The 15,469-nt window shown below is 43.3% G+C and overlaps 1 protein-coding gene across 24 annotated transcripts in view; it reads left to right on the forward strand.

Annotated features, from left to right (window-relative positions):
- The window catches only part of ABLIM1 (actin binding LIM protein 1), a 344,682-nt gene that overhangs the window by 157,258 nt on the left and 171,955 nt on the right, over positions 1–15,469 (forward strand). For all 24 annotated transcript variants that reach the window (XM_017543845.2, XM_017543842.2, XM_017543843.2 and 21 more), the window contains exon 2: positions 12,022–12,156. In XM_017543845.2, coding sequence (XP_017399334.1) covers positions 12,022–12,156 — 135 coding nt within the window. The remainder of the gene's footprint in view (positions 1–12,021; positions 12,157–15,469) is intronic.

Raw genomic sequence — 15,469 nt, forward strand, 5'->3', positions numbered from 1 at the left:
ACCTCTGCCTCCTCGGTTCAAGCAATTCTACTGTCTCAGCCTCTCCAGTAGCTGGGATTACCAGTGTGTGCCACCACACCCAGCTAAATTTTTGTGTTTTTAGTAGAGATGAGGTTTCACCATGTTGACCAGGCTTGTCTGGAACTCCTAACCTCAGGTGATCCACCTGCCTCAGCCTCCCAAAGTGCTGGGATTATAGGTATGAGCCACCACGCCCAGCCTATTTTCCAAGTGTTGGAAGGTTACATTTAGGAGTTCTATAGAGGGATTTAAAAAATTTTCCTTCCTCTCCCTTCTTCTCCCAGTCCCATGTTGGACTTGAACATATTTTTTCTTTTCAAGCAATAGTCTTCACTAAGTTCTTTGTTAAACTTTGGGAGGTAATCTTTTGTTCTCCACTCAAGCAGAGGCAGTTCTGAAGGTAAATGAGAGAATGATCAACCACCAGGTTTATGCTCACTTTCATCTGGATGAATAGAAGAATACATAGCGAGGTGACAGGTGTAGATTACATGTGTTTGCATTTTCTTGCAGAGGTTACACCCAGCAAAATTATGTCATATAGAAAACTTGAAGGAGCCTGCCGTTCCAGTCTGGGAGGAGTCAGGAGCCTCGGTGTCTAGCGAGTAGTTCTAGAATGTGTAGCATCACGTCTGACATTGCCTGTTGGATGCTGTAAACACAAGTCTCATGCTTTCGTCTCCCAGTGGGTGTGCAGACACTGGAGAGACCCAGGCAAGGGCAACTTTGTGTATTTATTTATAGTGCAACAGCAAGAGTGCCTTTTCAGAAAGGGTTCACATTCTTGTTTCTGAAATTTATAAGCACTTGAATGAAAAGCTTCACTTTGCAATTTAGAAGCAGTATAACCTTGGGTATAGTGGTGTGCTGGTGAATGTTTAACAACCAGCTCTCCAGAGGGCAGGGAGAGGAAGGCCCTGATTTGAAAAGTTTGCCAATTTCCAGATTGTAAATGCTTCCACTGCAGCCAATTTCAAGTTGCCAACGTGAAGTCATCACTCAGTTGGGGAAGACTGGGCATAGCCAGCTCTCCCACGCAGGCTAGAGCGCCCCACTGCAGGGGTGAATCCCTTCACATTTTATTTTGTTCTCCTCAGAACCCCCCTTAAGATTTTCAAAACCCAATTTCTATATCTGTAGAATCAGTGTAATTGGGGTTGGTGACGTTATAAGTAGAATTTTTGATGCCACAAAAGAAGTAACACTCGAATATAAATTTCCTCAGCAAGGCAATTTACTTCTATAGAAGGGTGCAGTTCACAGATGGAAAAATGGTGAGTGCACACCTAGACAAGGGAGGGGAAGGGGTACTTATGCCTGATGGAGGTTGTCCCTACTGCTGTGTTGTTCCCCTATTGGCTGGGGTTAGACCGCGCAGTCTAGTCTAATTCTGATTGGCTATTTTAAAGGGAGCAGGAGTATGAGCCAGAGTGGTGGGGTGGGTAATTTGGTGGGAAGGATGGTTATGGGCAGGTCAGAACAGGTAAGCAGGGGTCAAAGCAGGTGACCAGAGCAAGTGACCAGGATGAGTCAGGACGGGGCAGGGGGCTAGGGGAGCAGATGTCAACTACTGATTATAATTGGTGGGAAAGATTGTTTACTGAAACTACAAGGAAGTTAAACTTTAAAATAGAGAATTAAAGAATAAGAGATCTGAACATACCGACATACTGATTCCTTGAAGAGAAATTTGGGGTTCACTATAACAGTGGGATCACAGGAGTTATTATCTTTGAATACCTTTTATAAATTGTGAAGTGCCATACACATATTAGCTTTTTCCATTAGTTTGTCTGAAATGCTGCTTTTAACTACTTAATGATTCTGAGTATGTCCTGGAAGGAGAAGCAGCCAGAAAGAAAAGGCAAGGACAGCTGGGAGACTTTCTGTGCTGGAGACAGACAGGTTTGTGCCGCAAAGAGACACTTCAATCAATATCTTTGTTCTTTGGTTTTTGTTTTTTAAACTCCTCTAAGGTGTCTGGGTTTGGAAGTAGAGGGAAGAAGGTAATGGTGGTACCATGCTTAGACTAAACTCTGTCTACAGACCCTAGGCCACATGCCAGTAGACTCTGACCCTGTCTCTTAACTTGCATTTCTGTAAATGGCTCAGATGGGACCACAATCCCTCCCACTCTCTGAATCAGGATGGATGTGGCTCTCTTGGGTCCATAAAGATGAGATGTTCTGCCAGCACAGTTTAGACTAAAGCCAGTGCCCATTTGTTGGACTGGATTCATTTCTAAGTAGAATTGCTGGTACAGGGGTAATTTTGAGATCCCTGGGTGACCTTAAAAGGTTAAATCAAATTTTAGAAGGTTTTTTTGTAATGCTTCAGAAATTCCTGCTCATACAGGTTAGTGACAGTCTTTCTTGACATTCAGCTAATATGGACATCTGTGTGCCAGGCTGCAGCTGTGGGGGCTCTGTCTTAGTCCATTTTGTGTTGCTAGAACAGAATATCACAGATTGTGTAATTTGTAAATAAACAAAATGTATTTCTTATGGTTCCTGAGGCTGGGAAGTCCAAGGGCAAGGCATTTGTATCTGGCAAGGGCTTTCTGGCTGCATCATCCCATGGTGGAGGTAGAAGGACGAACTAGGGTGTGAGACAGAGAGAGGATAGAGGCTGAACTTTATCCTTTTATCAGCAACCTGCTCCTGTGATAATTCACTCACTCCTGCTGTGAGGGCACGAAGCCATTCACGAGGGCAGAGCCTTTATGACTGAATCACCTCTTAAAGTTCCCCTCTTAACGTTTACAATGGCAATGAAATTTCAACATGGTTTTGGAGGGGACATTGAAACCATAGCAGGCTCCTGGGAGGCTATGGCCTCACACTGTCTCCACTACCACCCTGGAAGGTCGGGCATGTACTCTTGGCCCTTTTTACAGTCTCAGGGAGGTTGAGGCATGTGGCAGGAAAGGCAGGACTGGGAGTCCAGTCCCTACTCTGAGGTCCCTTCTAATTGCAGTTAGGGAGAAGAGGTGGAAGTTGTATACAAATGGTTGGACAAGATCAGAGAAAGGCTCGGAGAGGTCAAAAAAGGTGTCACTTCAGTGAGTCATCTCAATCAAAAGGTGTGCCAAAGGAGTCATGCTTTTAGGAGGAGGAGGAAAAGGCACCAAGCTGATTTTAAAATGCCTCTCTAAGACTAATCTTTGCATATAGAAGGCAGGTGTAGCATATCAGAGCAAGTGCTGAATTATGATAATCCTAGTACCTCTTTGCCTTGGGGGAATCAGATTAACTGGATTTGAGCAGAGGCTGTTTCTATAATCAGTAGTCCAGCTGACAGTTGCTGATAGTGTCTTTTATGTTTGGAGGAATAGCAAGCACCTATTAGGTAGTCACCGAAAAGGCAAATCAAGTATCAGAAGTATCAGGGTACTTTTTTGGGGGGAAGGGGCAGAGTCTCCCTCTGTCATCCAGGCTGGAGTGCAGCTGTGTAATCTCGGCTCACTGCAACCTCCACCTCCTGGGTTCAAGAGATTCTCCTGCCTCAGCCTCTCGAGTAGCTGGCATTACAGGCATCTGCCACCACACCTGGCTAATTTTTGTATTTTTAGTAGAGATAGGGTTTTGCCATGTTGCTTAGGCTGGTCTTGAACTCTCACCCTCAGGTGATCTGCTGGCCTTGGCCTCCCAAAGTGTTGGGATTACAGGCGTGAGTCACCATGCCCGGCCATGATCAGGATATCTTTTTTTTTTCTTTTTTTTTTGAGACGGAGTCTTGCTCTGTCCCCAGGCTGGAGTGCAGTGGCGCAATCTTGGCTCACTGCTGCAACCTCCACCTCCCGAATTCAAGTGGTTCTCCTGCCTCAGCCTCCTGAGTAGCTGGGATTACAGGTACATGCCACAATACCTGGCTAATTTTTTGTATTTTTAGTAGAGACACGGTTTCACCATGTTGGCCAGGCTGATCTCTAATTTCTGACCTTGTGATTTGCCTGCTTCGGCCTCCCAAAGTGCTGGGATTACAGACATGAGCCACTGCACCCGGCCAGTGTTAGGGTGTCTTAACCAGTGAAAGCCACAAGTGGCAGGGAAGCCCACCATCGTCCTGCCCACCCCCTGGGAGTGTTTGTGCCAACTAATAATCCTGTTTACCGAACTCACATGGTATAAGAAAATGAGGTTGTGGAAGCCAATTTAAGAGAAGGATCATTTTGGGCAACTAATAATGGGGTAAGTGAGTGTGTAGCTTCAAGTAACTACCACTTGCCGTAGCAGGAAATGGGCCTTTAGGTAAACTGCAAATTAAGCACTCTATGCATTTATTTAATCTCTTGAGTTTCTTGTTTTCTGGGCTCAATACTAGTGCCAGTCTAGCGCAAAGAAAGGGAGTAGGAGGTGGGAGAGCGCACATCTCTGGGATATGCGTTTACTATTCAGTGGGAACCAATGAGTTAGAAGCAGAGAACATATTCTCGGTAATGAAGCAGTCTCTCTGAAACGTGGAATCTCTCTGAAACAGACTGCAGTCTCCCTAAAACATAGACCACCATGAGAGTAGGATTCCTGTCCTTCAGCCGAAATTGACCTTCCCATACAGAGGACCATCTTGGGATTGCAAATCCAGACCAGTCCCAGCCAGAGACAGATTTCCAATCCAGGCCTCAGCTCAGGCTAGCGGTGGCAGAGAGGGTCCTCCCAGTGGCAGGCCATGTTCCTTGCTATCTCACCCTGACTCTGTACATGTTCTTTTCCCATAAATTGCTGCACCCTAGAAGAATTTCTGTTTATACTTTAAGCATTGTTTCTCATCTGTGTTTCTACTAGCAGGTGTTGCCTTTGGAATGGTGATGCAGCTGGCATTCACCAATTCTGAGCCATGTACTCAGGATCCAGGGAGTACATTAGACTAGCTTGATTTCCTTCTAGGCTAGATCATCTTTTCCTGTGGAAATCCCCTATGCAGAGCTTCCAAATATGGCCAAAGTAAGACTATTTCTTCTTAGCTATATCTGCTTGGACAAGGTTTTTAACTCTTCTTAGTTTTGATTTTCTCCTCTGCAAAACAGGAATTATACAACAGTCCCCCATAAGGCAATCGTGATGCAGTTGTTTTGATTGTGAGTAGCAATTAATTGTTGTAGTGCCTGGAACATCGTTAAGTATTCAGTACATTTTACTTGTTATAATAATATAATAGTGTTCTGGAGTTATTTATTGCAAATGTCAGAAGTTCAGGACCCTGGAACTTCCCATGGGAGATGCCCCCGTGGTGTTATTAGGTGGTAACCCTATTTTCCCGAATTCAAACATTGAACTGACAAGTACAGAGTTGACAACTCAGGCTCTTTGATGTTTGAAATCAGAGCTATTTCAGAAACTTGGAGGAAGTGACCGTTGAGCTTGCAGTATTGTAGGGCCAGGATTGATGCATTGTGAAAGAAAAGCAAATGAAACACAAACCAAGAGAAATACTGGTGATGGAACAGATGTTTGGTGCTGGAGGACACGGAGGAGAACGAAATATTTTATCAATCTAAGCCATCGTGAAAGCTTCAGAGAAGCTCAGGACCTGGGCTACGCCCTATGGGTCAAGTTTGATTTGAACAGATGGGGAGAAGAGACACCATAGCAAGGGAGGCTACAGTGGGAGTGAAGGCACTGGGGAGAATGAAGACGCTAGACCCGGAAGTGGTCAGAAGGCCTCACCCGACAGACATTCATAAATTAATACAAATAAATAGTAGATTATTTTAGTGCTTGGCCTCTAGAGCCAGACTGTCTGCAATCAAATCACTTAGCACAGGGATAAGTACTCAGCAAGGCAGTTTCTTCTTAGACACCTAAAAAGCTGACATGAGCCATGTTATTGAAGATATCTGATGTTAGGTGGAGAACTTTAGGCTTGATGAGTTGGGACTGAGAGAGCTATTTGGAATTTTTTCCTGTTGTTGTTTTTCTTTTTCTTTTTTTATTATTTTAATTTTTTTTTTCAAGGCGGAGTCTTCCCCAAGCTAGCGTGCAGTAGTACGATCTCGGCTCACTGCAACCTTCACTTCCTGGGTCCATTCTCCTGTCTCAGACTCCCGAGTATCTGGGATTACAGGTACCTGCCACCATGCCCAGCTGATTTTTGTATTTTTAGTAGAGTTGGGGTTTCAACATGTTGGCCAGGCTGGTCTTGAACTCCTGACCTCAAAGTATTCGCCCACCTCAGTCTCCCAAAGTGGCCGGAATACAAGCATGAGCCACCAGGCCCAGCCTATAAGCTTTATTTTCTTAAAACAGTTTTAGATGAATAAACAGATTGAGAAGATAATACAGATATTTCCTATATACTCCACACTTGATTTCCCCTATTGGTAACGTTTTGCATTGATATAATACATTTGTTATAATTACTGGACCGTATTGGCACACTGTTATGAACTAAAGTCCACACTTTATTCAGCTTTCCTTAGTTTTTACCTAATGTTCTTTCTTTGTTCTGGGATCCCATTCAGGATCCCACATTACGTTTAGTCATCACGTCTCCATAGGCTCCTCTTGGCTGTGGATCATTTCTCAGACGGTCTTTGTTTTTTATCATCTTTACAATTTTGAAGAGTGCTGGTCAGGTGTTCAGGTGTTTTTGTTTTGTAGAATGTCCCTCAATTTGGGATTTTTCTGATGATTTCATTAGGATTATGGTTTGGGTTTTGTTTTGGTTTTGGGAGGAAGACTACAGAGGTAAAGTGCCCATTTTCATCACATCAAATCAAAGGTACTTTCTATCAAAATGACTTATCACTGTTGATGTTTACCTTGTTCATGTGGCTGGGGTATTATCTGTCAGATTTCTCCACTGTAAAGTTAGTCATCTTTTTCTTCCTATCTACACTGTACCCTTTGGGAGGAGATCACTATGTACAGCCCACATGTAAGGAGTGGGGAGTTAGGCTGCACCTCCTTGGGTAGAATACTCTTTGCTGGTTGCATTTGGAGAAAAAAAAGACAGAGTTTAGCGAGAAATGAAAAAGAGGGCAGAATCAAGGTTCAAGCACAGGTGATTAGGGGATTATTCTGGTATAAAGAGGTCTGGATTATAAGTCACTGCACTAGGTTACTGCCAACTCTATTTCTTAGCTGTGCCACCTTGGGTGAGTCACTTCATTCCTCTGAGCCTCAGTTTATCTATTTCTAAGAAGGGGTTGAAGATACCTGTTCTTCCTACCTGAGAATACCGTGAGTGAAATGAGATAGAGCAGATGAAAGGGCTTTGGAAGCCATCAAGCACCATGTTGTTCCAAAGGTTTATGGGTTAGGGAGTGATGGTACAATGGGGTAGGATGGGGACTTGAGGTAGAGATTGTGTCTGTTACCTGCGAGACACTGAATACTTCAGATGACCCAGAGCAAGCTGTAATGAATAGTATTCTGTCACAGGTTTGTGATATTTACCCGCTAAGGAGATTTTTATTTCAAATGTGCTTTCCCAGATGTTCTGTTTCTGGTGGTCTAGTTCCACGGTCTGCCCCCCAGAGAGAGCTAGCTTGGGCAAGAGGAGGCTAGTTCTGGATTTGAAAGAGGGACTCTGCTTAGCATTGTGGTCTTCCTTTTGTGACCTGTTACGACCTCTGTTGGACTGCACTGAAGATTTCTGGGATTTCTTTCAAAGGTTTCATTCAGCTAGTGTCATTGCCTGAGATTGTTAATAGACATCCCAAAAGTAACACATCAAAAATGGCATTTTTGCTTTCTGTCCTGCACTGGAGTTCAGAGACGTGGCTGACCTGCTTTCCTTGACTGTGAAAGACAGTGTGAAACTCCTCAGTAAGCTGTGCAATCGGCTGCTTAGCTGAGCAGTGAGAATTCCTCCAAACTGGGTATTCTGCAGTGGAGGAATCCCATTACCTTTTCAGGCTGGTAGACTCTTCGCTCTTCATAGGTATTTTCTCATTGTTCAGAGGGTGTGCAACCATGCTTTTGGTTTTTCATTGTACGATCCTTATTTAGGTAACAAAATTGATGAGCCATGGAAGGGTTTAACTGTGTCTGCTCAAGTTTCAGGGTAAATCATTGACTACTCAGCGTGGTGGAAAGTATTGGGATGCCTGAGTGCTAAGTGCACCTCTGCCAGTAACTCCTGATGACTTTGGACCAGGAATGTAAACTTGCTCCTCAGTTTCCCTATCAGTAGAATATGTAGGGCCCACTTGGGCCTTGAAAGATGGAACAGTCAAGTAAAAATTCGCAGCAGAGCCAGTTGGCAGATAAGGGGAGTACAGAATCAATGTCATGTCTATATTGCACATGACCCAGCATATTTCAAAACTGTAGCATCAAGTCAACAAACATACATTTGGAAATAACCAGACTGTCAAAGACAGTTATATAAAGTTAACCTCTTGATTTGTTTTTGAGAAGGAGAGAGATTCTTTCGTTGACACTGACTTTAGTTGGGATGAAATAAGAACTGAATTTCTTTTGGTCTTCGGATTCTGTCTTTCTCTAATAAGAAAAGCCCATTTCTTTACAAATGAGTTGTTCCTACATGTTTCTGCCTAGGCTGTTGTATGAAGGAAGGGCAAGTAAACACAGTCTAGTTTCTAGGTGAGAGCAAAGCACGTCATCTCTGGACATGGAGGACTTTGGTGTAAACTATATTTCCAAAGGGAAACTCTTGCAAAATGCAGACGCTGATCCCAGTTCTGACCTTGGCAGCTGGTGCCAGCATTGGCAGTGGCTCCTTTATTCAGATGCAGAGAAAAGCCAAGAAGTGAAATGATATTTTCCTTCCATCATCATTACTCAGCATGACTGCCTTGCTTAGCAATAAAGAAATTCAAATGTTAAGAGAAACTGCAGTGCATTTTCTTATCCAAAAATGCATTCTCCTGTATAGTCAAGCGATTCACTATGTTCTCATATTGTTGCTGAAGAGAATGGTCTTGTGAATTACTTTTGAAATTGTAAGTCTTCTCTGTAGCTGGTGTATTCATATTGTCTGAATTCTAAGGGGAAATAGCTCTTAAATTGGAGTATGCATAAGAATCACCTGAGTAATTTACTAAAAAGATAGATACCTGACTCCCATTCTTAGTCACTGGGGCTGAAGAACCTACTTTTTAAAAAAATTCTACTTTAAGTTCTGGGGCACATGTGCAGAATGTGCAGGTTTGTTACATAGGTATACATGTGCCATGGTGGTTTGCTGCATCCATCACCTTGTCATCTACATTAGATATTTCTCCTAATGCTATCTCTACCCTAACCGTGGATCCCCAACAGGCCCCAGTGTGTGATGTTACCCTTCCTTCATCCATGTGTTCCTTGTTCAACTCCCACTCTTATGAGTGAGGACATGCGGTGTTTGATTTTCTGTTTTTGTGTTAGTTTGCTGAGAATGACGGTTTCTAGTTTTATCTATGTCCCTGCAAAGGACATGAACTCATCCTTTTTTATGGGTGTATAGTATTCCATGGTGTATACGTGCCACATTTTCTTGATCCAGTCTATTATTGATGGGCATTTGTTCCAGACGATTCTGATTGGGGGATCCATAGAGTTGCCTTGAGTGTTACCACCTGGGTGCCATGCTCAGTTATCAAAAACCTTAGAGCTAAGCGTGTCCCCTTTATAAGCCAAGCCCTAGCTGCCGCTTTTAGAACTGCACTTGAACTTGCCTATATAAATTAAAGGTATAATGATAATAATTATTTTTGACTTACAACAATTTTCTGACTTATACAAACAGTATGGAAGGAGCATGAACCTAGCAGTCAGAAAGGCCTGAGTGTGGATCTTTGAGCTTCCTCTGTTCAACTTCTCTGAGGCTGTGTTTCCTCACCTGTCAGCGGTCAAATGGGAGCAGTATTACTCACTTGACTGAGAGAGAGGGGTGATGAGGATGGAATAAAGTGGCTTATATGTAAACACCTTGCCCTATGTGTGGCATTTAGTAGATGCCAATAAATAGTACTTATCTCCTTTTTTTATAGGAAGCAGGAATTAACTTAAAAAAACATAAGCACTTGGCTGGGTGCTATGGCTCACATCTGTAATCCCAGGACTTTGGGAGGCCAAGCTGGGTGGATCACGAGGTCAGGAATTCAAGACCAGCCTGGCCAAGGTGGTGAAACCTTGTCTCTACTAAAACTACAAAAATTAGCTGGGCGGGGTGGCGGGTGCCTGTTATCCCAGCTACTTGGGAGGCTGTGGCAGGAGAATTGCTTGAACCCAGGCAGCGGAGTTTCCAGTGAGCTGAGATCTGCACCACTATACTCCAGGCTGGGTGACAGAGTGAGACTGTGTCTCAAACACACACACACACACACATGCTTAAAGCAGATATTCTTAAGGAAAACTTTTTTTTTATCTGCAAGGGATAGATTTTTTTGGCCTTGATACACAACTCTTTAAAAGTCAGTCATTGTTTAGAGATCTTGATAGCATGTCCCTCCTAATTCTTTTAGATAATACAGGAGTTATGTTGTAAATACAGGTTTTCAAGTGAGATCCCAGGAGGTAGACAAGGGAATGCAGGTGAATTGCAACCTTGGTATCTTTGTGGCCATTCCCAGGGTCCATTGCAGAGAACACAGATCAGATGTTCCACCTGAAATGACACCTGCTCCTCGTCAGCATCTCACAAGAAGAACCTTGTTTCTCAGAAGGTAGCCAGTAATGGATTATTTGGACTATCTTGTTCAAACTCTTTCCAGGCAAAATGAGAACATGGCAGAGGTCTGAGAGAAACAGTGAACTATTGTACTTGTGGTATACAGCGAGCTCCTTGTTGTAAGGTGTTTTCTAAACTGAGTTTCAGCAGTATCTGCCCACATCTACCCCCTGCTCAACCCAGCTTTACTTTTTGAGAGAAAATCATCTTTGTATTGGCTGATTAATTTTAGGTTCAATGTTCTTGTCCTTTATAACACTCGTGTGATTACTTAAGAAGTAAATTTTTAAATATCACCATGTTCCTCCTTCTGAGGCCCCACATCATAAAAGGACTTTGGTAACAAACACTGCCCATCTTCATTCTGTGTCTGGAGAAACTGCAAGTTAAATGAAGACTCTCGGTGAGCTCAAAGCCACGAGTGTCCTCTCACTGCCTTCTCTCTGCGCCTTTGTAAAGGGGACTCTGTACGTCCCAGTCTTGAAGCTGGGCAGCCTCCATAACTTCTATTCTCTGAAGGTCATACTCTGGAAACCAAGAGTATTCTTTTAGTATTTCTCTTAGTATCCTTGGAAGCTCCATCATGTGATGTTAGGGTCTGAAAAGATCCTATAAATCCTCTGGGCCAATCCCCTTTGTTTTATGGGAAAGGAAACTAAGGTTCAGAGAGATCCACATTGTTCCTAGTTTATTTAAAAAAAAAAAAAAATCCTGCCTGCAGTGTGCGTATCAGACACTATGCACATAACAGGAGGCTTACCATAGGCCCCCAACAGGTTAGATGAGTTGCCATTGATGATCAGGAATGACCCTCTGGTAAAGTAGGCTAGAAACTGTCCAGCACATACTAAGTTAATAAGTAAAGAAACGTTTACCGAGCACCTTTGGTACATGAACATTCCACTGTGTCCTGAGAAGCTGGGAGAAGGAGAGAGAAAAATACAACTGGGGAGACAAAAAGGATAAACTTGAAGAAATGACCCCCATCCACAGGGACTTACAGTCCACAGGGAACACCTTCTGAAGGTGCCTTCTAAATCAAGATAAAGACATATTACAAATCCATATTACAAAATATTGAGCCAAACAAGATTGTATACTCAATAGTGCAATGATGTCATCCTAGAGAAGCTTGGGAGGAAGGGAGAAGAGAGCAGCCTCCACTGAGGAATATGCCTGGTGTTTCCCCCCCAGGCTGTTAAAGCCACGACTGTCATATGGGTCTTTGTGTCTCCAGGATTATGGCTTGGAGGGACTGCTCTGTTCACACTGTCGAATCAATCTGTGTGGCTCATTTGACACCAAAATTACAGAGATACTATGATGACCCGTTTTGCAGGAATGCTGTCTACTCACCTGGATCTTTTGTTGATTTTCTTTCAGTGGCCCACCCTCAGGACCCTCACCACCCATCGGAGAAGCCTGTCATTCACTGCCATAAATGTGGGGAGCCTTGCAAGGGTGAAGTGCTTCGGGTCCAGACCAAACATTTCCACATCAAGTGTTTCACCTGCAAAGGTATGGTGCCTCCAGCTTCCTGGCTCAGAGGCATGTCATGGTTGGGGCTTGCCTTGGGTCCATCCCATCCCCTTGACTCCACATTGGGTCACTGGATAAGCAAATGCCCTCGGAAGCCCTGCCATCGTTTACTGCCAGTTTGGGATTCAGTTAGACTAGGGCGAGAATGAAGCCTGCGGAAACCAGTGGTTCATGGCCTTTCGGTGCCTGCTGAGGTCCCTTCTGGAAGTAGGGACTAACACGGAGAAAGAGCAGTAAAAACACAGTTCCGTGTTTTTTGCCTTATTTTTCTTCTTCTCTGAAATGACAAACTCCTGCTAAAAAGTAACTTGTCCCAATATCCATTAGTTCTAGGAGGCCTGGAAAACTTGCAAGATTGGGTGCCAAGTCACTGGCTCCTCTGTGTGTGTGTGTCTGAGTGTGTGTGTGTGTGTGTGTGTGTGTGTGTGTGTACAGAAAAATACCTCCCCTACAAGAAGCTACCAGTTTGGTATTGATTTCCATTAACAAGCCTACCTTTTGAGGTTTATAAAGATTGGCATCTTTGTATGAAATATGTCAACCTGTTATTCCAGAGCCAGGGCATGGCTGACTGGGGAAAAAAAGGAAAAACGATTTTGTGTGTTTGTTTGATAAATAGGTTACTTGGGCTGAGGGCATGTCTGGATAGCTCAAGATGGGGTTGAAGGATGTAGGAGAAGGAAGGGGGATGAAATCTGAGTGTACTCTTAGATTTACTTTGTGCCCTGGTTGGGGTAGACACCCTCAGTCCTATGTCCTGTGTGTGGTAAGCACCTTCATTCTTGGAAACTGGGTTTCATTTTGAGTGTCTTACATCCCAAATACTCATCATTGTCATCCTAAGCCATCCATCCACGGCCATGGGGCTCTCAGGTAGATTCCAGGCTTCCTGGCGACCACGAAATACATGAATAAAGGAGGAGGGAGTGCTTTCCTGGAGTCCACAGCTGTTCCTTATGCTGAGGGTGAAGTTTTCAGGAGAAAGAACACTTACATGCGTAGCTAGGGCAGGAAGGTGGAAGGAAGCGAGGGTGTGAGCTTAACTCCCTCAAATGAGCTCAATGTTCAATGCATGACATATGTTACAAATGCTGTGTCCACATCTTACAGAGGGATTATTTAATCTTCCTGAAAACCCCTGTGAGTCAGTACGATAAACCCCAGTTTTCACCCAACCCAAGTTGGCCATGAGGAAATATCAAGGTCCCACCCAGGGCGCTGTGCTGTCACATTGTGTGGCTTAAGTCCTGTCTTGCCATTAAGTACCTGTCTGATTGCAGATAAGTTACTTGTCTCTCTGTGGCTCAGTGTCCATATCTGTGAAATAAAGAGACTAGACCATATGACACATCATCCCAGGTCTGAAGTTTGCAGATCCCATATGCCAGATAAGTGTATATTAATATAGAACATAGAGGCACTGAATTAGAGCTTCTTAGTTTTCTTTTTTTTTTTTTTTTTTGTGACAGAGTTTCGCTTTTGTTACCCAGGCTGGAGTGCAATGGCGCGATCTCGGCTCACCGCAACCTCCGCCTCCTGGGTTCAGGCAATTCTCCTGCCTCAGCCTCCTGAGTATCTGGGACCACAGGCACGCACCACCATGCCCAGCTAATTTTTTGTAGTTTTAGTAGAGTTGGGGTTTCACCATGTTGACCAGGATGGTCTCGATCTGTTGACCTCGTGATCCACCTGCCTCGGCCTCCCAAAGTGCTGGGATTACAGGCGTGAGCCACCGCGCCCGGTGCTTCTTAGTTTTCTGGTTACATCCAGTTTAGCTAACTTGGAGTCAGAATTATATTTTTATTTTTCCTCCTATATTTATTGAGAATGGCTCAAAGGATAGATTTGGTATGAAATAAATACAATCCATAAATGACTGTAGCCCCATATATATTTTATTTATTCTATTCCATTCATTCATTCATTCATTCATTCATTCGAGATAGAGTCTTGCTTTGTCGCTCAGGCTGGAGTGCAGTGGCGTGATCTCAGCTCACTGCAACCTCTGCCTCCTGGGTTCAAGTGATTCTTCTGCCTCAGCTTCCCAAGTAGCTGGGATTACAGGCAACCACCACCACACCCTGCTAATTTTTGTGTGTTTTTTTTGTTTTGTTTTGTTTTCTGAGGTGGAGCCTAGCTCTGTCGCTCAGGCTGGAGTGCAGTGGTGGCATCTTGGCTCCCTGCAACCTCCATCTCCTGGGTTAAAGCGATTCTTCTGTCTCAGCCTCCCGAGTAGCTGGGATTACAGGCTCCCACCTCTGTGCCCAGCCGATTTTTATATTTTTAGTAGAGACTGGGTTTCACTGTGTTAGTCAGGCTGGTCTCGAAGTGTGTGGGTTTGTTTGTTTGTTTGTTTTGTTTTTTTAGTAGAGACAGGGTTTTTCACCATGTTGGCCAGACTGGTCTTGGACTCCTGCTCTCAAGCGATTCTCCTGCCTCAGCCTCCCAAAGTGCTGGAATTACAGGTGTGAACCACCACACCTGGCTCTCTCTCTCTCTTTTTTTTTTTTAATTTCTACTTGAATGTATGAAGTAGTAACCTCAGACTGGGCAGTCGCTGTTCAACACATTAAGGTATTGGAATAGACAGCCATTTATCCCCCTGGGGGGAAAGTTTACTTTTTTTTTTTTTTTTTTTTTTTTTGGTTGGTTGTTTTGTTTTTTCTTTTTTAGTTTAATTCTAAGGATCAAATGTAAGTTCTTCATTTTGGAAAGTTGTATCGCCTGCTATAAATGTGTTCTTGAAAAGTTTTTTGTTTAAATTAAATTCTATTTTAAGAACACTTGGTATTTGTAGGAATTATTGTTCAATTCAACAAAATGTTGCTAAAATAAATGAGTCATCTATCCTTATAAATTTATATTTTCTCACACTTAACCTGGCAATGGCTACTATCTTCTGTCCCAACATTCTAGAATCACCTTTTCTTTAATATCCAAAGAAAGCGGTTTAGGTTCCCTGTGCTTTATATTGTAGGGAGTCCATGACTTTTCCCAAGATTCTAGAGCAGCACTGGCCAGTAGAAATATCATGCAAGCTGTCACACGTTTACCTGTGTGACAAACCTGCACATCCTGCTCGTGCACCCCAAAACTTAAGTAAATAAATATTGTAAAAGATGCAAGTCACTTATATAATTCTAAATATTTTAATAGCCATATTGAAAAGGTTGAAAAGAAAAGGCACACTTACTTTTCATTGAAATATTTTATTTAACCCTATCTATCCAAAATACTATCATTTCAACAAGTAGTATATGAAGTTTTGAGATATTTGACTTTTTTTTTTTTT

Source organism: Cebus imitator, unplaced genomic scaffold (assembly GCF_001604975.1).
Source record: "Cebus imitator isolate Cc_AM_T3 unplaced genomic scaffold, Cebus_imitator-1.0 Scaffold161, whole genome shotgun sequence".
In the NCBI taxonomy this organism is placed as follows: domain Eukaryota; kingdom Metazoa; phylum Chordata; class Mammalia; order Primates; family Cebidae; genus Cebus; species Cebus imitator.